The sequence below is a fragment of the Typopeltis vanoorti genome, chromosome 2 (assembly GCF_054136105.1).
Source record: "Typopeltis vanoorti isolate ZY-2024b chromosome 2, IOZ_Tvanoo_1.0, whole genome shotgun sequence".
NCBI classification, from domain to species: Eukaryota; Metazoa; Arthropoda; class Arachnida; order Uropygi; family Thelyphonidae; genus Typopeltis; species Typopeltis vanoorti.
The window spans coordinates 173039986-173065802 of NC_143550.1; the positions used below are offsets into that span (position 1 = coordinate 173039986).

Consider the following 25817-nt stretch of genomic DNA (forward strand, 5'->3'; position numbering starts at 1 on the left):
GGGGCATCTAGAGGAAGCAACATTAAATTATATACCTAAGATAAGAAGGGTTAATCAGGTAGGAGTTAGATGGATGAGCAATGCTATTAACCATGAGCTGCAGAAGAAGAAACTGCTGTTGAGGGTATATAAGGAAGACAAAATCAGATTACAAGAAGAATCTAGCTGAGCAGGCCAAAAGAAATCCTAAGGAGTTCTTTCATTATGTGGCAAGTAAGAGGAAGAATGACTATGGATGGTGACAAGATGACAGATGCAGATAAAATAGTTGAGTTACTGAGTGACCACTTTGTAGGAGTGTATCATCCAAGTGAGGTAACTGCTGTAACATATGTAACAGACACTGATGTGGGTACATTGGAGAATCTCAACCTAAATACATCTGTGGGAATGGATGGGATATCAGCTTGGGTTTTGTGAGAATGTGCAAGGGAACAGACAATGCCTCTGACTAGGCTGCTTATTTAAGTCTCATCTCTGGTAGAGTTCCAAGGGAGTGGAAGGAGCAGAAAATAATTCCTTTGCAAAAGTGAAGTTCTAAGACTGCATTAGCAAATTATAGACCAATCAGTATCTGTTGTGTTGGTAAAAGTACTGGAAAAATTGGTCAAAAAGTGAATTCCAGAATGGGTGGATAAAAATATGATACTGTATGTGATGCAGCATGGCTTTGTGAAGAGTCAGTCATGCCTTAGTAATTTACTGACTTTTTTTAATAGAGCAACAGCTAAATTGTATGAAAGTAATGGCTACACAATGATTTTGCTTGATTTTTCAAAGGCATTTTACTGAATACCACATGGAACTGTTATGCAAATTAGATCAAATGGGGATGGATATGACACTGGTTATGTGGATAAAAGGGTGGTTGCTAGACAGATATCATAAAATGGTATATGGAGGAGGAGAATTAGGACAAAAACAGGTAACTAGTGGTGTGTTGCAGGGTTCAGTGCTGAGGCCACTACTGTTTCATTTGTACATAAATTATATAAGAAATAACCTGTAAGGAAATATTCAGTTGTTTGCTGATGATGTGAAATTAGTTAGAACAATAGTTAATCAAGGTAATATGGAAATCTTGCAGGATGATTTAAATAGGATGTCAGTGTGGGCAAAAGATAATGTGTGTTAGTTTAATGTGGAGAAATATCAAGTTATTCATTTTGGGATAAATAGATTTCAAGCTGTGTATGACATGGATGGAACTGTACTCCAAGAAATAGATGAAACTAGAGATTTAAGGGGTGGTGGTAGATAGCGAGTTAAAGTTTAGCAGACATATTTCTAAGTTTGCTAAGTAGCTCATATGATTACTTGGCTATTGAAGAACACACTAACAAGTAGAGGTAAGGAAGTTGTTATTCTCCTTTATGAGGCCTTGATATATCTAAATCTGAATTACTGTGCTCAGGCCTGGTCTCCTGGGTTTCTTAGGGATGAGAAAGCGGTGGAGAAGATTCAGAGGCAGCAACCAAAATGGTGATTGCTCTGTGGAATGTTCCCTATGATGATAGATTGAGGGTGTGTGGATTTCAGAAGTTGGTTGACAGGAGAAAAATAGAGGATATGATAGTAACATTTAAACTACTTAAAGGATTCTATATGGTTGATGCAGCAGAAATATTTCAGCACTTGGCTAATGGGTCCAGAAGAAGAGTTCATCCCTGGAAGTTGAATAAAAGTGTGGTTAGTAGGAGTGTGAGGACTAGGTTTTTTGCATGGACAGTAGTGAATGAGTGGAATGGGTTTGCCAGAGTCAACCCATTATGAATGCTTTGTCTGTTAAGGGTTCGAGGAGAGATATGATAGATTGTGTGAATAGTTGATGTGGCCTCCTTCGATGAGTCCCTGACTTCCTGGAGGTCTCTCTTAATAATAAAAGGCTCACTCACCTACACACTATTATTCAAAAATTTTATTTGGAGTAATTATCAGTTTAAGAAAATATTAGGAAGACTTTTATTGGGGGAGGAGAAATTTTTCGGTAATAACTTCAGTGCATGTCCAGTGCATTGCATTTGCTTCAGTCTTCCACTAGCAGTCTAATGTTTAGTAGTATTACCTTCTATCAGCTATCTTTCAAGTACTCATTCCTGATATACCATTATTGAAACTACAAGAAACTTTCATCATCCGAAAGAGACTTGCTGCAAATCACTTCTGTATCCTTCACATTTATGGTTGAAAAGAGCTGAATTTTTGGACAGCTGTTAGAGATACTTCACAAGTCGATTGTCACAGTGAAGGTTATCTCTTACCAACTCTTTGCATTGCAAGCTATTATGTTTCCAATATCAGAAACAAATAAACATTTTAGCACTATCAGAGGACATCGCTTCATAATCTGTGTGTTCTTGAGTATGTGTTCTGTTCATGTACAGCAAAAAAGGCTACATTATGTTCTCTCTCTCTTTTTTTTTTTTTTTTTTTTTTTTATTTTGTCAGAGGAGTCAGTATACTGGTTTCATTTGACTTCTTGACTAATCCTATTGAAGCAAAACTTTAATATAATCTCTATAAAGTCCTTGCATTGGTAGCTATTATGGTACATAAAAGCAGAAACAAATAAGCATTTCAGCACTAGCAGCAGACAATATACAACAGCAGAAAAACAGAACAGACTAGTGTATGTATAAATGTGTTTATAGGTCATCATCATCATCATAACACTAATTATGGGTATAGACCATATTGGTCTGTTCCGGTCTCATTATCCATCCAATATTCTTTTTTGAGGTCTATCCTGCCTTCTCTTTCCGATTGGCGTATATTTTAGTATTTGTTTAGGATGTCGGGTGTTGGCCATTCGGTTTACATGTTCAATCCATTTTTCTTTATAATTGTTTAGTTTTTCTTCTATTGATTTTGTTTTTAGTTATTTTGAAATGTCTTTGTTCCTTTTTTTATCTAATAATGCGCATTTTGCAGTTCTTCTCATAAATCTCATTTCACTTGGTTTTATTCTTTGTTTATGTTGTTTGTTTATTGCCCAAATTTCACTGTCATATAATAATGTGGGCACTGCTAAAGTATTGTATATTTTCAGGCATGTTTCTTTTTTACTATATTTGGGTTGAGTGTTCTATTTATCAGACCTATAATCTGTAAAAAATTTTGAAGTTTTTAATTTTATGTTTTTATGTGTTTATATGTGCAACATTTTTCTCATTTCTTTTTTATTTCAACTTTTTTTCTTACAGACCCGAAACAAAATATACAGCCGCATTGTTGGCTTGCATCCAGTCAATTTATTCTATAGTCATGGTATACATTCACCAGCAGAACTGCTAAAAGCATCAGGTCTCGCTCAGAAATGGGTGCAAAGAGAAATTTCAAATTTTGATTATCTTATGCAGCTCAACACAATAGCTGGAAGAACCTATAATGATCTCAGCCAATATCCAGTGGTAAGTAAAATTCATAACATATTTGAATAATCAAATATATTTAATAATTAGAATATTTTATTATTATTATTATTATGTGACACCTCCAGGGAGTCCAAAGACTCATCAAGGGAGGGCACCTACTCTACAACTCTCCGTTTCCACTCAATCCACCAACTACAGCGAATCACATCATCTACACCAATGCCATCTATTTCCCATTACCATCACTAGTATTTTCACAGACAATCACAAACATCCATGCCCACAGAAGGATTTGAACCCGCAGCTTTTTATCTGGAGAGCAGATACGCTAACCACTCAGCCAACCAGGCCAGCGTTATTTTACATTATTGCATTATTTTATAACTTCAGAATTTAAATAACCTTAAAATTAGAATTTAATAACCTTATTAAATTCTGATTTAATGTTATCATTCTTAAAATAAAAACAACATAAGTTCAGAGATATATATATATATTATAATCACTTAATATGTCACTTGTTTATTTATTAATTAGAATAATTAAGTTTGTATAATGCTTGGAGCAGTGTAATGGCATAAAAAATGCATTGGCTGGATGTTGATAGTGCATGGGAAGTGGTAAAGCCATGTTTGAGGCAAGTAATAGCAGACTGCAAACCTAGAGTCAGGAGAGTAAATAAAAAAAAAAAAAAAGTGGAGGGAATTCAATGAGAAAGGTGACCAGCAGGCACAGAATCAGTACAAAGCATAGGCCAGAAGGGTAACCAGTGCAATAAGAAAAGCAAAATCACGGTATGAACGGAAATTAGCAGTACAGGCCAAAAGTAATCCCAAAAAGTTATTTGGCAAGTTAAAGGAAGAATGATTATGTAAAAATAACTTGGTCGAATGCTGATGGTAGGGAAGATGAATCTGAATCAGATGAAATATTATAATTACTAAATGAACACTTGGCAAGAGTATATCATCAATGTGGAGATATTGCATTAACAAGGGGTCAAAGGCTTATATAGAAATAGAGGTAAATGAACTGGAGTTGAATAGGATATCTCAGAACCTTGATCTGAATACAGCTATGGGATTAGATTGTATAGCAGCTGATTGTTGAGAGAAGATCCTAGGTAATTAGCAGTGCCTTTGACTATGTTGTTTAATTTAAGTCTCAGTTCTGGGTTGATTGCAAGCAGGTGGAAAGAGGGGAAAATAGTTCCATTGTATAAAGGAGGCTCCAAGACTGAGGTAGCAAATTACTTACTGATCATCATATCAGGAGGTGTTGTCAAGGTATTAGAGAAGTTGGATGAGAGCAAAATACAAGAATGGATAGACAGAAATAGAATATACTGTATGTGGACACCATAGTTCTGTTGTCCCCATATATTTTATCCAACTCAGCAGAGTTGGATAAAAGTAGTGGGTTTAGAATTATACCACTGGACTTTGCAAAAGCTTTTGACTGGATACAATATGGAATTCTAATCAATAAATGGCAGCATATGGATTTGGATTGATATAAAGTTGGCAAAGTGAATAAGAGGGTGGAAATAGAATTGAATTGTTGTATTGAATTCTGGAATGGAATTGAATAGAATGCCTGTGACTAGTGGTGTGCTGTAGGGCTCTGTACTTCGGCCAATGCTATTTAATTTGTACATTAACAATATATTATTATTGTTATTGCATGGACACCTCCATGGAGTCCTAAGACTTCTTGTGAGAGACCCAGACTATCAACACAATATCCATCATACTTCTTGAAACCATTAACAGTCCGAGCACTTGCAACCCATTCTGTTCGTTCACCACTTTCCAAGAGAAAAATCTAGTCCTCACACCCTTGCTAACTATGCTCTTTAAACCAAGTATATAATTTCTTGGTATCTTTAATTTATAGTATAACCAAGTGGAAAAGCTTCCAACAACTATCTCTAATCCAGAGTATTCTAATAATAAGGTGTGACACCATTTGGCTGCTCATATATGAAAATATGACTTCTGCATTACTCAACCTTTGAGTAATGCAGATGTCATTATTCAAAGGAACTATTTTAATTAAACATGGTCTGGCTCCCACTGATGAGACCTCAATAAATGTCGAAACTGGTCTGGGTAGTGACCATAAGGATATGTGTTTTGCATTATGGGATACTAAGCCAAGTGATGTGAAGTCATTACCTTGTATATACAAGTTGCCACAGTCCTGAAAATACTTCAGGTGCAAACTTTGTTTACTAACACTTGAATAAAGGATTAAACCAAGTATATAATTTTTTGGTATCTTTAATTTATAGTATAACCAAGTGGACAAGCTTCCAACAACTATGCTCTTACCCAATTTCCAGAGATGATCTCTTGTTCTGTCCCTCCTTTGACAAAGGCTGAAACATTTCCCCTGCATCAATCCTGTAAAAGCCTGTAAGTAACTTAAATGTTTTTATCATATCCTACTTTTTTCTGCCTATCATCCAACTTTGGCAATCCACAAACATTCATTCTGTTCTCATAGGAAGCATACCACTCACCATATTGGTCACTTGCCTCTTTATACCCTCCACCACTCCCTCATGCCCAAGAAACCCAAATGATCAGACCTGGCTTTATAAAGAGGAAGGTTAACTCCCTTATCTCTGCTTGTCAGTGTGTTCTTTAATAGCCAAGTAATCCTGTGAGTTACCATGGCTGCTTTTGCAATGTGCTCTCTAAACTTTGGCTCTCTATCTACTACTTCTCCCAAATCCCTGCCTTCATCAAATTCCTGGAGCAAAGTTCCCTCATTGTGATACACAGCTTGTTATCTTCCTATCACAAAATGCATAACTTACACTTTTCCACATTAAATTGACATCCATTATGTTTTGTCCATAGTTTCAGCCTATTTAAATCATCCTACAAGCTCTATACATCACTTTGATTAACTATTACCCTACCCAAGTTTGCATTTGATGATGCAAAGTTGGGTAGGGTAATAGTGGCTGAAATTTCCTTCATATTATTTCCTATATCATTTATTTACAAATTAAACAGCAGCGTTTCAAGTACGGAACCCCTCGGCACACAACTAGTCATCTGCCCTCTCCTGGTTTCTGCTCTTCCATATACTACTTTCTGGTATCTGCCCATTGGCTACCCTTTTAGGAAAGGATCTGAAAGCAACAGTTGTTTGCCAATGATGCAAAATTTGATGGAGAAATGGTCATTAAAGATGATGTTAAAATTTTGCAGGATGACTTAGATAGACTGGCAGTATTGGTAAAGGAGAATGGATATCAGTTTAATATGTCAAAGTGTAAAGTGATGTTGCATTTTGGAGTGAAAGATTAGCAGCTATGTTCCATCAATATCCTATGCTAATATCCCATAAATCTAAAATTATTTTAACCATTGTTAACAAACAAATTGAAAGAGCCTTAATCGGAGAATTGAGTGAACAACAGAAAGGCTTTAGAAGAGGAATGGAAACCATTAATGCTATCCTGGAACTAAAAGTACTAATAGAAAGATCACTTGAAAGAAACAGGAACATTTTCATATGCTCATACTTTCAAAAGGCTTTTGGCTGGGTAAAACATAATAAAATGTTCGATATATTAGATAAATTAGACATAGAAGATCACGTACTTAAGATTATAAAAATGATTTACACCAAACAGAAAATGCAGCTGTTTAACTCTGAGACTTCTGTAGTGAAAATAAAAAGAGGAGTTAGACAAGGTTGTATCCCTTCACCAAATCTATTTTTTTAATATTTGAAACTAATTCCTATTTTTTGTTTTTCAATCTATAGTGAGACAGTGATGAAAAAGATTGAAAAACAAAAAATAGGAATTAGTTTCAATGGTACAAAATACAACAATCTTAGATATGCTGATGATACCATTCTAATAACAGAAAACAGAAACAAATTAATCAAACTACTGCAGCTACTAATTGAAGAAGATAAAGAATTTGGATTAGATATAAATGCAGAAAAGACCAAATTTATGAAAATCTCAAAAGAAAACAGGTCCGAGCCATAAATATTAATAAACAATATGAAAATTGAACATACAAATATTTAGGGACCTACTTTACTGCAGATGGAAAGCAAGATAAAGAAATAAAAATAAGAACAGCCATAGCTAAAGGTGCCTTCTGCAAAAATAAAGATCTGCTCAGAAGTTCTGTGAGTATTGAGACAAAGAAAAGAATGATAAGAACATTAATGTGGTGGCCAGTTTTCACATATGGAAGTGAGACCTGGATATTCAAAAAGAGAGTAAGACAACAGATAATGGCCTTTGAAATGTGGTGCTATAAGACAGTGCTTCCCAAACTGTGGGCCGCGGCCCCTTGGGGCCATAGGTTTTGTTGAGGGGGGCCGTGAAATAATGAAAACAAATTTGAAATGTTTTAAGACTAAGTAGTTTTTTTTATTTTAAAAGAAATGTTTTAACTTTTATTATTTCTTTTTTGTTATTTTTTATATTTTAATGGAAAAATTCACACATTGGTGTTGGTTCACAAACTTTGCTTCCTGCGTATTTCGGCGCTTAATGAATGTTAGTAAATATTGCTTATTCATATGTTTTGTTTCAAAGCAGTGGTTAATTGTATTTACTTCGAATGCTCTCCAGGGAAGCTCCAAATCTTCCTGTCCCTTTCATCACGCGTTCGTAACAGGGATGTTGATATTGGCTTTATATACATATCAAAACTTGTTTTATATTATCACTGTCATCCGAGCTAGTTTTCTGTTACCAATAAAAGTTTCACATATACTTCACACATGAAAAAAAGCTTAAACAAGTTCATGTGGGGAGATAGTAACTCGCTTTCAGTGGTAAACAACACCCTCCCTAAGAGCCACTATACTGCAGAGGCAATAAAAATAAGTACTTTTATTATGCCAGTGAATAAGGTATGAGGAGTCTGTGTAATATATTTCTCAACAAATAGTGCAATTAGAGACAACTGGGATAAAAACACACTAATTAATCAATCACATGTCCCCTCATACAGAAACTATGCTGTATAGACTGAAACAAAACCATATGTTGCATGGGCAAGCACAGTATCTAACTAAAAACTATTGTTATTAATTAGATGTGTTCGAGTTCGATTTCCCAAGGCAGCAATAAAATTCAACCTAATGTGTTAAAATTCGTAAAAGTGTTAAAACTAAGTAATATATAAATATATATAATGAATGTTATGGCAGTTTCACATATGGAATTCGGTTGAAGAGAGTTAGCATTTCAACTCAATTGTCAGCTATGCTTTTATCTTTCGGTTGTGCGATCTTTTGTTAATACCGCACCAATCATATGCACGTTTTAATAACCTGCCTTTGCTGTCTGTTTCATGTTAGGATGAATTACCTTAAAGGGAGAAAAGTCACAAAAGAGAAAAATGTTCATGGTCAGGGGATTCCCTTATTCAGGTAATATTCACTAATTTCATGTTATCAGTCTGCGGTGTGCCAGTATCAGTAAGTGGTGATATTATTTGATCTATTCTACGTTAAAAAATTTAACCCTGAGATGGATAAGTGGCTGATATAAAATAAAAAAAATTCCCGTGAACAATCAGAAGCAGAAACAGACTCAAAAAAAAAAAAAGGACAGTATTTCATATTTTACCAGAACAGCCCGCATCATCTTCAGAACCAAACGGTAAGAGGCAAAAAATGTAATATATGCATTTGATTTTTGCAATATTCGCTGTGTATGTTTTGTATTGAATATAAATACAATAAATATTATAATAATATATCTCTCTATTACAATTTTTTTTCGAGGGGGGCCGTGAAATATTTTAATTTTTGCAAAGGGGGCCCTGACATCCAGAAGTTTGGGAAGCACTGCTATAGGAGAGCTCTGAAAATCTCATGGACAGAACATGTGACAAATACAGATGTCCTACAGAGAATGAGAACACAGAGGTCTTTATTAGCTGAAGATAGAGCTTAAGGTTGTATTCTTTCAAGAATACTCCATGAGGAAGGTTACTGCACTGAACTTAATAGAAAGAAAGATAACCACTAGGATGTTAGATATCTGCTGCTTGTGTTATTGTAGGTTTAACAGAAATTGGGATATCCATCATGCTACCAACATTTCTTGAAAGGGGACTATATGAGCATAACAGCACCCCTAGAAATATCTGTAAAAATTGCAGAGACCAACCATCTTTGTGAGACATTGGCTGGAGAGTGAGTCCGTGATAAAGGTATCATTATTTAGCTGAACTGTACCTTTCTGAACAACATCAGAAATTTTTACAGTTCTTATCTATATAGAAATCTGAGAATCCAAAATCTGCTCGAGGTTGGGCAGATTTTGGATTTGTACAGAGTTAATCGCTGGACAAAAGAAAAGTGACATCTTTAGTGAAGAAACTATTGAATAATACATCTTTTTCTTCTTCTTCTTCTTCAACCTTCTGGTTCTGTCCACTGCTGGATGAAGGTCTCTCCCATAATTTTCCAGATCACTCTGTTTTCTGCCTCTCCCATCCATCTCACTCCTGCAATTTGTTCCAGTTCATCTCTCCACCTTCTTCTGGGTCTTCCTCTTTGTCTTGCTCCATCCATTGGTCTCCACTCTGTTCTTTTTCTAGTCCATCTCCCATCATTTCACCTGGCAATATGGCCAGCAGATCTCCACTTAGCCTATTTAATGTATTTTACAATATCCATGACACCTGTTTGAGATCTTATCCAGATATTTGTCTTCCTATCTCTTAATGTTATTTTTAGCATACTTCTTTCCATGCGTTGTTGTGTTGTTCTCAGCTTTTTGTTTAGGGCTTCTGTTCAAGTCCATGTTTCTCCTCCATATGTTAGGACAGGAAGTATGCACTGGTCAAAAGCTTTCCTTTTTAGACTCATAGGGATGTTACTTCTGAATTTATCTCGCATTTTCCCCAAAAGCCATCCATCCAAGGTGAATTCTTCGTTCAATCTCTTTTCTTTGGCACTCCTCAAAGGATAACAATTGGCCCAAATATACATATGAAGTAACTTGTTCTATTTCATGGTTTTCAACTTTGACAGTTCTATGGTTTATGTATTTATTCATCATTATTTTTGTTTTTTCTCTATTTATTTTTAATCCAATTTCTCTGGAGGCTTCATTTAGCTGATTTAGCCTTTCTTCCAGATCTTCAAGATTATCTGCTATTAGGACAATATCATCTGCAAAACTAGCTGGATCTATCTCCTCTCCTTCTACTACTTTGAGGAAGATCCACTTATTTTAATCTTTCCTATAAGGCCTTATTAGCCAACTCTTCTTATTTTATGACCCCTATGCTATTAGAGCACTCGAGGGCTATGTGGTCTTTTCATTTCTGGCCTTACAACTATGCCCTCTCTATAAACCTTACTGTAATTCTTCTATAATCTACTCTTTCCCCCTTCAATATACCCTATTCCTCCTATGGGTTTAAATTCAGAAGAAGGCTAGTTCAGAAGCCTTAAGGTAGCAGCCTTACCACTGAACTATTCCATCGTCAGGCTAGTCCCCTGACATGGAAAACATAATTCTACTAGTAAGCTGACAGAAAAAGGTAATCGGATTCAATCTATAGAAAACGACTATGGAATGGAAAAGGTAAAACAAAAATGGAAATGACAAAATATAATACACATGGCAAACTGGAATGTAAGTGGAATAGCATATAAAGAAATAGAATTAGACCAATTATTAAATGAAAGAAATTTTAAAATAGCAGTAATCACTGAAACAAAAAAGAAATTAAAAGGAACCATGAGAACTGAAAATTTTAATGTGATATACAGTGGAGTTGGCAGAGACCAAAGAGCACAAGCAGGAGTCATGATTTGGATTCATAACTCCCTTTCAAAACAGTTAAAACATTATAAATTATGGAACGAAAGACTAATAGAAGCTAGAATAAAAATAGATAGAGGCTATTTAACAATAATTGGTTTATATGCCCCAGAAGATGGAAGAGAACAAAATAATATTGATTTTTATAATCAGCTACAAAACATATATCATAAAAAAAAATAAAAATGATTACGTAATTTTAGCAGGAGACTTAAATGCAAGAATTGGAAACACGAAAATTAATAATAATATAGGAATACATGGAGAACATACTCTAAACAGGAATGGTAAAAAAATTGATTGACTTTGTAGTTTATAATAACCTAAAAATAATGAATTCCTTCTATAAACATAAAGACATATATAAATATACTTAGGCAGCAAGAGGATGGAAATCAATATTAGATTACTTTATACTAAATGAAAAGACATCAAAATTTTCACTAGATGTTAGAGTTCACAGAGGATATGAAATAAGCAGTGGCCACTTCCTTGTTAAAATAAAATTAAGATTACCACCTAAATGGCTACAAGTAACAAGAACAGAAAGAAAAATTGAAACATTTGTTTATAAAACTAGACTATTGAATGACACAAATGTACAATTGTTATATGAACAAAGAATTAACCAATATCTAGATAAAATGAAGAAATAAAAATAGAATGGCTTAATATAAAAACGATACTAAATGCAGCAGCAAATGAAAGCTTAGGAAAGACCAACAAATTCAATAAAAGGAAAAAACTGAAGATCTTGGATGATGCAATGAAAGAAATAATCAAAAAGAAACCTATCACAAATGGTTAAGCAGTAAAAGATTAGAAGATGAAATAGAATATAAAAGAATAAGAGCCATAACGTCAGAAAAAGACATAGAGAATCATGGAACAAATTTGTTTCTAATTTAGAACGTTATTTATATAAAATTTTGAAAACTTAAATGCAGATACCAAAGAAAACATAAAATTAAACACTGAATTGAAATTAGAAGAATTTCTAAATTACTACACAGAATTATGGACAGACAAATATTTTAAAAAAGACAACTGGGAAACAATTAATGAAAAGGAAATAACTAAAGAAGAATTAGAAATTAGCCTGAAAGAAACAAGAAACGGAAAATCACCTGGAGAAGATAAACTAGGTTCAGAACTATATAAATATGCAGGAACAAGATTCAAAGAAATACTCTTATTATTTTTAAATAAAATTTATTCAACTGGTATCCCCCCCCCAATAGAATGGAAAAAAGCAATTGTGATTCCTATCTTTAAAAAAGGTAATAGAGATGACCCTAAAAACTAGAGAGGTATCATTATACTAAATTCCTGGTACAAAATATATAGCAGAATCCTAAATAGCAAACTAATGAAATATTCCGAAAACTTTATTTTAGAAGTACAGAATGGATTTAGAAAAGGACGATCATGTATAGACCTGGTCTTTTGCCTAAAATTAATAATAGAGAAAAGAAGAGAATACAATTTAGAAACACATATTGCATTTATTGACTTTGAGAAAGCATTTGACAAAGTTAAAAGAAACATATTATTTAACATATTAAAAGAAAGACAAATACCAAATAATATCCTAAAAGCTATCACAAGTATATATGAAAATAATCAAATACAATTAAGATTAAATCACGAGCTATCATATACGAGAGAGATAAACCAATTCAGTGTCTCCTCTCAGCAACTCTTTTTAATATCTACTTAAATGAAATAATAATAAAATGGAGTGAAAATTTACATCAGGGAATTAGACTTTCACCTACAGTAAACTTAAACACTCTCCTCTTTGCCGACGACCAAATAATAATTACACATTCTGAAGATAAACTACAGAAAGCTATTTTAGATCTAAATGAGATATCCAAAGATTATGGTATGATAATATCAACAGAAAAATCAAAAACTATGGCCTTTAAAGGACAAGATTCAGCAAGAACTAAAATAGTAATAGACAACAAGATCTTAGAACAGGTGAATTCATTTATCTACCTAAGATGTACGATCAGATATGAAAATGAAAAAGATATAAACGTAAAAATTGCAAAATATTTAAAAATAACATGTGTAATTAACTCTATATTTAAACCAAACCTAGTTCAAAAACAAACCAGACTAAAAGTATACAATACTTAGCCCTACCAGTCTTAATGTATGGAAGTGAAATCTGGACAATAAAACAAAAAGACAAAGATTAACAACAACAGAAATGAAGTTTATGAGAAAAACTGCAAAGTATATCCTATTTGATCACAAAAGAAATGAAGAAATTATGAAAGAATTAAACCAAGAACCAGTAATAGAAAAAATTAAAAAATATAAAATAAATGGATGGAAAAACGTTCAAAGAATGAAAACAGAAAGATTACCAAAACAAGCCTTAAAATACAAGCCATTAGGAAAAAGAAAACCAGCACGTCCTCTTAAACGATTCAACGATGACTTCTAATGCTGGAACATGCCATGCTAGGCCTAAATCCTTGATATGCATGAGGATGATCATCATCTGCAAATATCAGATGATGCAGCCTTTCTCCATATTTATGTTTATTCCTTTTTTTTCCCAATCAAGGCTTCTAAAGACTTCCTCTAGTGCAGCCGTAAATAATTTGGGAGATATGGTGTTGCCTTGCCGGATGCCTTTTTGTATTGGGAACTTTTCACTGTTTTTATATAATTTATTTACAGAAGTTGCATTATTGTAAATATATTTTGGTGTTTCAATATATGGTTTCTCAGTTCCTTGGGTTTCAAGTGCTTTTAGTGTTGCAGATGTTTTAACTGAATCAAATGCTTTTTCATAGTCCATATAGGCCAGACATAAGGGTTTATTGTATTTAATTGATTTTTCAATGAGCTGTCTTAATGTGTGAATATGGTCCAAAGTATTGTAATTCTTCCTAAATCCAGCTTGCTCACAGGATTGCATTCCCTCTAGTTTAGATTTTATTCTATTATTTATAATTTTTGTGAAAACTTTATATATGAAGGGGAGTAGGCTTATAGGTCTGTAGTTTTTAATTTCCTCCTTATTGCCCTTTTTTAAAATTAATATTAGAAATGAATTGTTCCAATTTTTCGGAATTTTTCTCTGTTTTAGGCATTTATTGAAGAGTTTACTCAACTGTTTGATAACAGGGCTTCCTCTCAGTTTTAAGAAGTCTACCATAATTCCATCTTCTCCTGGGGCCTTTCCATTCTTCGTTTCCCACAGTGCCATTTCCACTTCACCTTGTAAGATCTCAGGGGCATCATGTTCTTCCTCACTCGAGTTATACATAGAGGATTCTTGGCTGTCCCGGTCTTTGTCTTCATAGAGTTTAGTATAAAATTCCTGATTATTGCATCTCATTTTTTCCTCTTACAGCAGCTATTTCCTTTGTTCCAACTGATAATGTTCGTCTTAGGAGCTTCATATTACTATTGTTTTCTATTGTTTCTTTAATTTTCCTAGTATTATACGATTTAAGTTCATGTTTCATCCTTTTACGTATAGTTTTACAAATTTCCGCATATTCTATTTTATTGGTGTCATTCAAATCTCTTTTCATATCTCTTCTTTTCTTCATCAGATCTAAGGTCTTAGTTTTTCCTCTCCTTGGTGCCTTTTTTAAAACCTCCTATTTCTAGTCCACAATTCAAGATAGCTTTTGTTAATATTTCATTAGCATCATCAATGGTAGTTAACTTTTTAACAATAGTTAACTTTTTTAGTTCATTTTTGAGTGATTCTCTATAACAGCTTTTATTGTGGTAGAGATTTTGTGGATTCACTAAATTGGACTTTTTTCTTATGAGCTTATTCTGTTCCCATTTTTTGTTGATCCATACTTTTTCCCTTACTAGTCTGTGGTCACTTCCTGTGTTTAATCTATTAAGCACTTCGGTATTATTTATTATATATCTTCTGTTGGAGAGGATGAAGTCTATTTCATTGTAAGTTTGTCCATTTGGGCTTCTCCAAGTCCATTTTCGGTTGATTTTCTTCTTGAAAAAGCTGATCATAATAAAGAGTTTATTTTCTTCTGTAAATTCAATTTCTTTCTCCTCTTTCATTCCTCTGTCCAAATCCTAATTTACCGATGGAGTTCAGATGGTCATCTCTGCTTCCAATTTTGACATTAAAATCACCCATTATAATTATGTAGAATTCTTTAGAATTATTGAATGTGGATTCTAATGTTTCATAGAAATCTTCTATCTCTTCATCTGGATGGTCCATAGTTGGGGCATATACTTGTATAATTTTCAGTTGGTATCTTTTATTTATGAAGAGACTTAGTTCAGCTATTCTTGATGTTATTTTATTTACAAACAGGACATTGTCCTTGATTATTTTATTTATTAGGAATCCTACACCACCAGTTGAGTTTCTATCACATTCACAGTGGTAGATGTCCATCTTTTAATCACATGAGAGTTTCTTCTTTCCTTCTTATCTCTGAAAGGCCCACAATGTCCCATTTTATATGTTCCAATTCCTTCATCAGTTTTCCAATCTATCATCATCCCATAGAGATCTGCAGTTATATGTTCCTACTAATATCCTCCTTTCATTGGCACTGTAGGTGGACTCATTGTAGCTAGTGGAGACTGTACAACTAACAAACAGCAATAGGTATTGAATTGAAAAACAACAACAATAGTTTGCATGCTTAAATTGGAATCCCTCTATGTATATAGTTGTGTGTTCATGGATTAAAAACTACTGGGCTGACATTAAAATTACTTAAAATATAGCAGATACATTATTGAATACATTTGAGTTATACTTTATATAGCTATACATTATTGAATACAATAACAATTTTCCAGACTTTTAGAATAGTAAGACAGTCATTTCAATTAAGATTAGGTCTATGAAGTAAGGCTTCAGCACTTTATGTGGATCTATGTAGTAGCTTGGTGTTTTTTCCCATTGGATCCGGTTAGCATTTTATCAAACGGTGAGGTTTGATAAGGCGGATGTGGTCTTGTTGTTCAGAGATATGTTTATTTATAGATTTCCCTGTTTGTCCATAGTAAGACAAGTTACAATAACATGGTATTTGGTATATACACCAGGTAGCATCATTGGTGAGAATTTGTATTTTGGAGAAAGTAGCAAGTTGTGAATTTGGTTGATAGGTTTGTAGATAGCAATAATTTCCAATTCTTGTTTTAGGGATTCTTCAGAAGAACAAATCTTGTGTGTTCTGGATACTAAAAATTTTATGATGCCAGATTTTTTGAGATGGATGGGGTGCTAATGTATTATGGATATAACGACCTGAAAAAGTTGGTTTTCGGTAGACAGAGGTGGAAATGGATCCATCTTGTTTGCATAATCAAAACTATGGTGCTTTTATGATTGAGATACAATTTACTTTAACATTTTAAAACATTATATAAGTTTTACCATAAGAATATTGTAACAGTATGTTTTTTTAATAATTAAACAAATTCAAACATAACAATAAAATAATAACCAATGACAAAATAAACAATGATTAAACATTCTTAAGCATTTCATTTCAAATGCCAGCAGTTTTTTCTCATCTCTTTTCTTAATTGTCCATGCTTCTGCGCCATAGATGACTGTTGGTATAATTATTGATTCATACAATTTGATTTTGGCTTGCTTAGATATCTTGTTTATTTTCCAGATTTTCTGTAATTTTATTATTATTATTATTATTAAACAAGACCTCATGGAGTCAAAGACTCATCTAGGAGGTCCTTTTATCTCACACACATCTCATCATACCGGGTCTTAAACACATTCAAACTCCTTGCAGACACCACACTCTCAGGCAAGGCATTCCAATCATTCACAACTCTGCACGAAAAAACCTGCATTTTACTCACTCCCCTACTCACACCCTCTTTATACAGTTTCCAGGGATGACCTCTGGTTCTCCCCTGATCTCCCACTATTCTCTGTAGAACTTCTCCACCATTGATCCTATAACAACCCCTCACCAACTTGTAGGTCTCTATCATATCTCCCCTCTTCCTTCTCTCCACTAGACTCTGCAAATTACATCTTTTCAATCTTTCCTCATACTCGACATTCCAGAGACCAGAAACTACCTAAGTCAGTCGCCTTTGGACCCTTTCCAACATCTCTTCATCCTTCTGAAAACCAGGTGACCAAATCTGGGCACAATAGTCCATGTGTGGCCTAATCAAAGCCTTATACAATGGAACAAGAATCTCCCTACTTCTACACGTCAGTGTCCTCCTCATCATTCACAGAAGTCTTTGTGTTGTCTTCACAATTTTGGCGATGTGTCCCCTAAATTTTAGATCCTTATCCACTATCACTCCCAGATCTCTTATTTCCTCTACTTCCAACAATATATTCTCACCAAGCATAAATTCTGCATCCCATCTTTGTTTTCCAAATTTTAAAACCTTACATTTTGCAACATTGAACTCACATCCCCATTTGCTTGCCCAATCACTCAATTTATTCAAGTCTTCTTGCAAGGCCACAACATCTTCATTACTCTTTATGGTTCGTCCCAACTTTGCATCATCTGCAAACAACTGAATATCTCCATCCAAATCTTCGCCAATATCATTAATATACAAGTTAAATAGTAATGGCCCTAAAACAGATCCCTGAGGCACTCCACTAGTGACTTTCCTTTTCCTGGATATTGCACCCCCATACACAATTTGTTGATACCTATCAGATAGCCAGTCTCCAATCCAATGCACTAATCTAATATCCAACCCCATCTGCTCTAGTTTGACTGTCAACTTATCATGAGGTACTCTATCAAAAGCTTTTGCGAAATCCAAGTATATTACTGTGTATCCTTCTCCTCTGTCCAAGGAAGCAGTCACTTCATTGTAATAAGTAAGTAGATTACTAAAACACGACCTCCCTTTAGCAAATCCATGCTGTCCATCAAAGATTATACCATTGTTGTCAACCCAACTCTGGATCCTAGTTCTCACAAGCTTCTCCAACAACTTAACCACAACACCTGACACACAGATAGGCCTATAGTTTGATGCTTGAGTTCGATCACCTCCTTTATGAAGTGGCACAATCTTGCCCTCCTTCCACTCTTTAGAGACTTGACCAAGTGCAAGACTCGTATTAAAAAAATATGTCAAGGCAGGTGTCAACTCTCTGGCACATTCCTTCAGAATACGCGGTGATATATTATCAAGTCCCACAGCCTTATTTACATCTAGTTTACTCAACTCCCCAAACACCTCTTGCTCACTTACAGTCAGTCTCTCCTCCCCATCATCAACTGCTCTTAATCTCTCCATGAAGTCACATTCACAAGATTGAAAGATCTTTATGAACTACTCATTAAGTATCTCCACCACACATTCTGCAACAGCTGTCTTTATACCATTTCCTCCAATCAATATTATCCTTCCATAATCATTCTTTCTTTTGCTGGCTACATATCGAAAGAACTCCCTAGGATTCTTTTTAGCTTCATTAGCTAACTGCTGTTCATACCTCTCTTTAGCTACTCTCACCAACCAAGTCACCCTCCTTGCCTGGTCTTTGTAGACCTCATGAAATTGGTTACTTCCACTTCTCTTATGCTGCCTCCACAATGCCCTTTTTCTCTGTATTGCATGCTTAATCTCTTTATTCATCCATCTCACACCTACCTTATTTAACCTTCTCACCCGTGGTATACATTTAGACATTGCATCCACTAAATATTTTTTGAAAATCCCCCAAGCTGCATTGATCTCTTTTCCAGCTAACTCCTCATTCCATGCTACACCTGCAAGCTGTCTCCTGAGCTCTTCATAATCACCCCCCCCCCCTTGTAGTTCCACATATACCCTTTTTTTCACAGGGGTCCTTGCACTGCTGGCAACCACCCAAGTAATCACCTCATGGTCACTTTCACCAATTGGTGGATGATTTGATATCTCATTGATAATTACATCCTCCGATGAGATGACCAAATCCAAGACCCTTAATCCTCTTGTGCCCTCTATTACATACTGTCTGAGGTAGTTATCCCTCAAAAACTCAAGAAACTCATTTTCTTTACTTCCAGTTGCTATCTCTTCATTCCAGTCTATATTGCCATAATTAAAATCACCCATAATGATCACCCTTTTCTTATTTGCTTGGCTTATTTGACTATACATTTCACTATCACCACCATCCACATTACCAGGTCTATAACAACATCCCACCACGTATTTGATTCTATTCACCTCTAATTTTCCCATGGTGGTCCATCCTATTGCTATTCTGTGTTTGATTGTTTTGAGTTCATCTATTGTTTCTGTTAGTTTTGATCCAAGATAAACGAAGTTGTCTACTTGTTCTATTTGTTTTCCATTTAGGGTGACTGAGATGGTAGTTCTGTTCCTCCCTATTTTCATCACTTTTGTCTTGTTTATTTATTGTCATGTCATATGTTTTACAGGTTTCGTTTAGCTTGTTGATCAACTTTTGTAGTTCATTTGGGGTTCTTGCAAGAAGAACGAGATCATCTGCATATTTGATATTATTTATGTTTAAACCATTGACATTGATTCCAGGCTCATTGTCTATTGCCTTCTTTACAACTTCTTCTAGATATATGTTGAATAGACATGGGGATAATGGGCATCCTTGCATTACTTCTTTTTGGATCTCTGTTGTGAGTGTGTCCTTTTTAATTATTGCATTTGTCTTAAAGTAAGATTTTATCAGAAACTATATTATATATTTGTCTATTGCTTTTTCTAGTAGAACTTGAAGGATTTCTCTGTTGATGCTGTCGAAAGCTTGTTTAAAGTCCACAAAACAACAATATAGTTCTTTATGGTCTTCCCAGCTGAGCTCTACTAGTTGGTGCAATGTGAAAATCTGGTCTAATTGTTGAATAGTTTCCTCAGAAACCAGTTTGTTCTATGCCTATCAGTTCTTCATAGGTGTTTTTTAATCTATTTTGTATAATTCTTACGAATATTTTATAGGTGTGGGAGAGTAAATTGATTGGTCTGTAATTTCTGCAGTCTCTTTTGTCTCCTTTCTTGTATATTGGGATGATCTTTCCAGTTCTCCAGTCATCTGTGATCTCTACTGTTTTGTAGTATTTTATTGAATGGAGTTCTTAAATATTCTATTGATGTGCTGCCTCCATATGACTGCAGTTCAGTAGGGATAGTATCAGTGCCTGGTGCTTTATTGTTTTTCATCTGTTTTATTGCATATCTTTTCTTCTTGTAAAATTTTTGGATGGTTGTTATTTTCTTCTATCGTTGGCATTGTAGTTTTGTTTTCTTGGTGGAAGATAGTCTTAAAATGGTTTGACCGGATTTTTCTTATATCTTCAATATTCTCCAGTTTCAGTCATCTTGTTGTTTATCATTGTTACTGCTTTTGCTGAGAATTCCTTTTGTAATTTCTCTTATAGTATCATGGAAGACTTTTAGGTTGTTTTGTTGGTATGCTTCTTGGCATTTCTTAGCTTTTTCTTCTAACCATTTTTCTTTGGCTTTTTTGCATAAGTTATCAACTTTATTTTTTAGTGCTCTGTATTTTTCTCTATTCTCTTCATTGTTTTATTGGTTTGCAAGTATCTTGGCCTCTCTTTTCTCTTCTATTGTAGCTACGATTTCTTGGGTTATCTACTGTTTGTTTATTTTGGGCTTGGTACCTAGAGTGTCTTTTGCAATTGATAACACTGTTTCTTTTCCTTCATCCCAGTATTTTCTGCTGTTCTGGAAGATGGAGGGTTTTAATTTCAAGCACATCTGTTCTAAAAATTGACTTCTGCTCGAGCTATCTTTTAGTTTTGATAGGTTGATTTTTCTTCTTTTCTGATATTGTTTTTCATATTGAATTTTATCTTCACTTTGGCAGTTAATATTTCGTGGTCAGTGTCGAAATCAAAGCTTCTTAATGTTCGTACATTATTTACTGATCTTTTCCATTGTTTGTTTATGATGATAGTCTATGCAGTTCTTTATATTACCATCTGGGATGTCCATGTATATATTTATTATTAGGGCGTTGATAGAACAACATGTTTGTAATCATTAGATTGTTTGCGTTACAGAAATGGAGTAATTGTTCTCCTCTGTCATTAAGCTCTCCATATCCAAATTTCCCCATCACATCTTTTTTGTCTGCTGTGAACTGTCCTATTTTAATGTTAAAATCTCCCATCACTATCATGAGTTCTCTATTTTTGGAATTATCTGTTTCCTGTTGTAGTTCTTCATAGAAATTTTCTATTTCTTCCTCTGACTGGTTACTGTCTGGTGCATATATTTAGATTTATTGTAATTGTTTGAGAGATATAAAATTTACAAAAATAGAAAAAAAAACTTCTTAGTCTACCCAAGGTACAAAAAATGTACTATAGCTGTGTAAATAACCTTTTGTGGGTAGGTGGAGCATAGAAAAAAAAAAATTGAGCTTTGTATCAAAGAACATTTCACAGATATCACCTATGCTAGATCCAAGGCCTTCGCTTTATCCAGTCATGTTCTTAATTCTTCTGATCCTGATGACGATCAATCCACTACACACTCAGTAAACTGAGATAGATCTGAAATCACATATAAATGCTATGATGAACTTGAAAGAAAAACCTTGAAATCAACAGAAATAGCACTGAATCCTATTCACCTTAATGTAAACTTACAACCTTTCTGATTGTTTCACCTCTGCTATTCAGCTATAGTGGTCATAAGATCACATCCTTGTTTATTGGAAAAACAAAACAGCTATTTCCAAGAATTCGTTCAAATGTTATCAATCTGTTGACAATTTAAAACAATGGTAGATATACTCGAGTAATATATTTTATGCATCTCTGATTTTTTTTCACTTCTGTATAATGCATGTAGAATTCGAGGTAGACACATAGAAAATAAGAATGGGAAAATCATTACTGAAGAAGATAAAATCCTAATGAGATGGAAACAATACATTGAAGATCTATATGACAAGGAAAATAGACCAAATGAGTTGCCATTAGAAGATATAAAGAAGGTAAATGAAGATGATCTAGGCTCAGAAATTTTGAAGACAGAAGTAGAAATGGCCATTAAAGAACTAAAATGTGGAAAGGCAGAAAGGATAGATGAAATACTTACAGAATTCCTAAAACAGCTTCAGAAGAAAAGAACTGAAGAAATAACCAAAATAATAAATTTATAACAAAGGAAAATTACCAAAAGATTTTATGACCTTAATATTTATACCTGTACCAAAGAAAAGTAATGCAGTGAACTGCAAGAATTTTAGAACAATAAGCCTCATTTCCCATACATCAAAAATACTTATGACAATCCTAACATGGAGAATTGCATCTAAGGTGGAATAATTTCTTGGAGAAGATCAGTTTGGTTTCAGGAAGGGTAGGGGAACAAAGATGTGATTTGACTGTTAAGAATAATAAGTAAAAGAAGTTAATATCTCTTATATAGATTTTGAAAAAGCTTTTGACTTTGTAAAATGGGATAAGATGGTGGAAGTAATGGAAAAGATTGGTATAGATTGGAAAGACAGAAGGCTAATTATTTCACTATATATGAGACAAACTGCCTTGGTGAGAGACATATATGGTATAACAGAACCAGGTATCATTGGACGAGGAGTAACTGTTCTCTGTCACCAATTTTGTTTAACGTGTACTCTGAAGCAATGTTAAAAGAAGCATTGGAGAATTCAGAAGAAGGAATAAAGATTGAAAGTAGACAGATATTTGCAATACGATACGCAGATGACAAGGCATTATTATCAAATACTGAAACAGGACTACATCTGTTGAACAGATTACTGGAATCCTGTATCAATTATGGAATGAAAATTAACATACAAAAAACAAAGGTAATGAAAATAGCAATGAAAGAGGCAAATTTGGATATCAGAATAAATGGGGAAAAATTGAATCAAGTAAAGACATTTAAATATCTAGGAAGTATGATTAGCGGTGATAGAAGATGTAATAGTGACATAAAAGCAAGAATAGTAATGGGAAGAAATGCCTTTAATACAAAATGGAATTTATTCAGAAGTAAAATGGACAGAAACCTAAAGAAAAGAGTAATAAAATTTTATGTGTGGAGTGTTGCCCTCTATGCAGCAGAAACTTGGACATTGAAGAAAGAAGATATTGAAATTTTGGAAAGCTTTGAGATGTGGATTTGGAGAAGGATGGAAAAAATCAAATGGACAGATAAAATAACTAATGAAGAGGTCTTAAAAAGAATAGTAGAAGAAAGAAGTCTGTTAAAGAGTATAAAAAGAAGAAAAGGAAACTGGATCTGACATATTCTGAGAGGAAATGGAACCATCAGAGATGCCATCGAAGGAAAAATAGACAGAAAAAGACCCAGAGGAAGAGTAAGGAAAATAATGCTAGATAACATGCTGAATGGAGACAGGTACACAACCTTGAAAGAGAAGGCTCAGAACAGAAGAGAGTGGAAGGAAAGTTTTTGCTGCTAAGAGAAGAACCTGCTCAATTGGAGAATACTTAAGAAGAAGAAGCAGAAGATAATGCATATGATGAAGTATTCTAGAAATACAAAACTAGTAGTGCCTTTAGAAATAAATAGTTATTTTCTGTTTTAATTGGCTATATATTCACATAAGTTAATTTTTTGAAAAATGTCTAACAGCTGTGAAAACCTAATCTATGAAATAAATATAAATATATATATATATATATACAGGGTGTTCGGGATAAATTTGACAGTTTCGTAAGGAAAAAGAAAATCTTCTTTGTATCTATTAAATTTAATGAATTGACAAAAAAACATTACAGGCAGAGTTAATTACAATACTATCAACAAGATTTACTCAAAATAACCACCATTAGCATCGATCACAGCTTCAATTCTGCTTCGGAACCTCGAACAAGCTGATGCTACAGTCTCCCTGGGAAGGGCCGCAAAAACTGTTTTAATTTTATCCATTAACTGGGCTTTTGTATTACTGGAAGTGCGATTGGTGTCTTTTTCAACTGCGCCCCATACAAAATAATCCATGGGGTTAAGGTCTGGGGAGTTTGGAGGCCAAACATTTGGACTGGTGAAGTCGTAGAAATTTTCAGACAACCATTTTTGACTTTTCCCAGAGGTGTGGCAAGGGGCCGAATCCTGCTGCCATACATACGGCCTACCATTGCCTACCCTTGTTATCCAGGGCTTGACTACAGTTAGCAACTCCACGAACAAAGCCCGAATTCCAATGCCAGGGTTCTTCAACACCTGTTCCTGCAGATTTGCGAGGAATTCTGCTGTACGAACGCAATCAGATCGTCTGCTAGGGATCTTTCTTCTTGCTACATCCTCGTAGTCACCATTGCAAGTCTCTAGTTCATGCCTGATTGTTTTTACTGTATTCAGGGAGCATTGGGCAGCAGTCGTAATATCCTTATTTTGATGGCGGGCACGAATCATCATGATACAAGTTATTCTCTTCCATGATTCAGGTGGGTTCCAGCTATCCATCCTTTCTGACATCTTGTATATGAATGAAGAAGGGTCCAAACTTTTAAATGAAGAGAAGTGTGTGTTAATACATGTAACTTACGGAAAAATATAATTAATTATAAATATGTCAAATTTATCCCGAACACCCTGTATATATACAGGGTGTTCGGGATAAATTATACCTCTCCATATTTCCACAGTAGAGATGTTTCCATTAAATTAATTGCTGCTGTGGCATTGTTGTATGCTGATTTGATGGTCCTGACATATGGTTCCTCCACTTGTTGGTTTCGTAATGCTTTAAGTAATAAACAAGTTTTTACAGAATCAAAAGCTTTCTCATAATCAATAAAACCAAGACATAATGGTAACTGATATTCATTACACCATTCTGTTGTACAACTTGAATATAGTCCATTGTACTAAAGCCTCTTCGAAAGCCTGCCTGTTCTTTTGGTTGTGCTAGGTCTAGAGTCGTACAAAGCCTATGAGCTAAGACTTTTGTAAACACTTTGTAAACCTCTGATAGTAGACTGATTGTTCAGTAGTTTGCCAAGTCTTGTACCTCATCTTTTTTATGTATCAGAATTAGGGTAGCCTTCTATGTTCTTGGTACATAATTTTTCTTCAGGCATAAAGTAAATATTTTTTATTAAGAGTTTGTAGATTATTTCTCCACCTGCTTTTAGAAGTTCATCTATAACTCCATCCTCCCCTGCAGCTTTTCCATTTGGCAAGCTTTGAATGTTCCACATAACTTCTACTGGTAGAATCTGTGGCACTTCAGTTATTTCTTAGTTGTCTTCTTCTTCATTTAATTCATCATCCTGATATAATACTGAGTAAAATTCTTCAGTTCTTTTTGCTATAGCATATCTATCACTGGTTATGGTCCATTCTTGTAGTTTGATTGCAACCATCTGTTTATTGCTGTTCATCAATTTGACTTTTGTTTGGCTTTTTTGATATGAAAGTTGTTTTCAATTGTTTGTTGTATGAATTTACAATTGAATTTTCTTAATTCTTCTGTGATACGTTTTCTGATTGTTTTGCACAATTCGGTGTGTTCAATTTTATTCTGTAGGTTATTTGATTATTTCATTTCTTTATCCACTCTTTTGTTTCTTTAGAAATTTTGTCTTGTTTCTGTTCTGTGGTACCAGCTATTTCAAGTGGGC

The 25817-nt window shown here is 34.2% G+C and overlaps 1 protein-coding gene across 1 annotated transcript in view; it reads left to right on the top strand.

The window, feature by feature from the left end:
* LOC150109672 (neurobeachin-like protein 1) overlaps nt 1-25817 on the top strand; it is a 1254229-nt gene that overhangs the window by 971039 nt on the left and 257373 nt on the right. The window contains exon 44 of the mRNA XM_090413954.1: nt 3204-3410. Coding sequence (XP_090270080.1) covers nt 3204-3410 — 207 coding nt within the window. The remainder of the gene's footprint in view (nt 1-3203; nt 3411-25817) is intronic.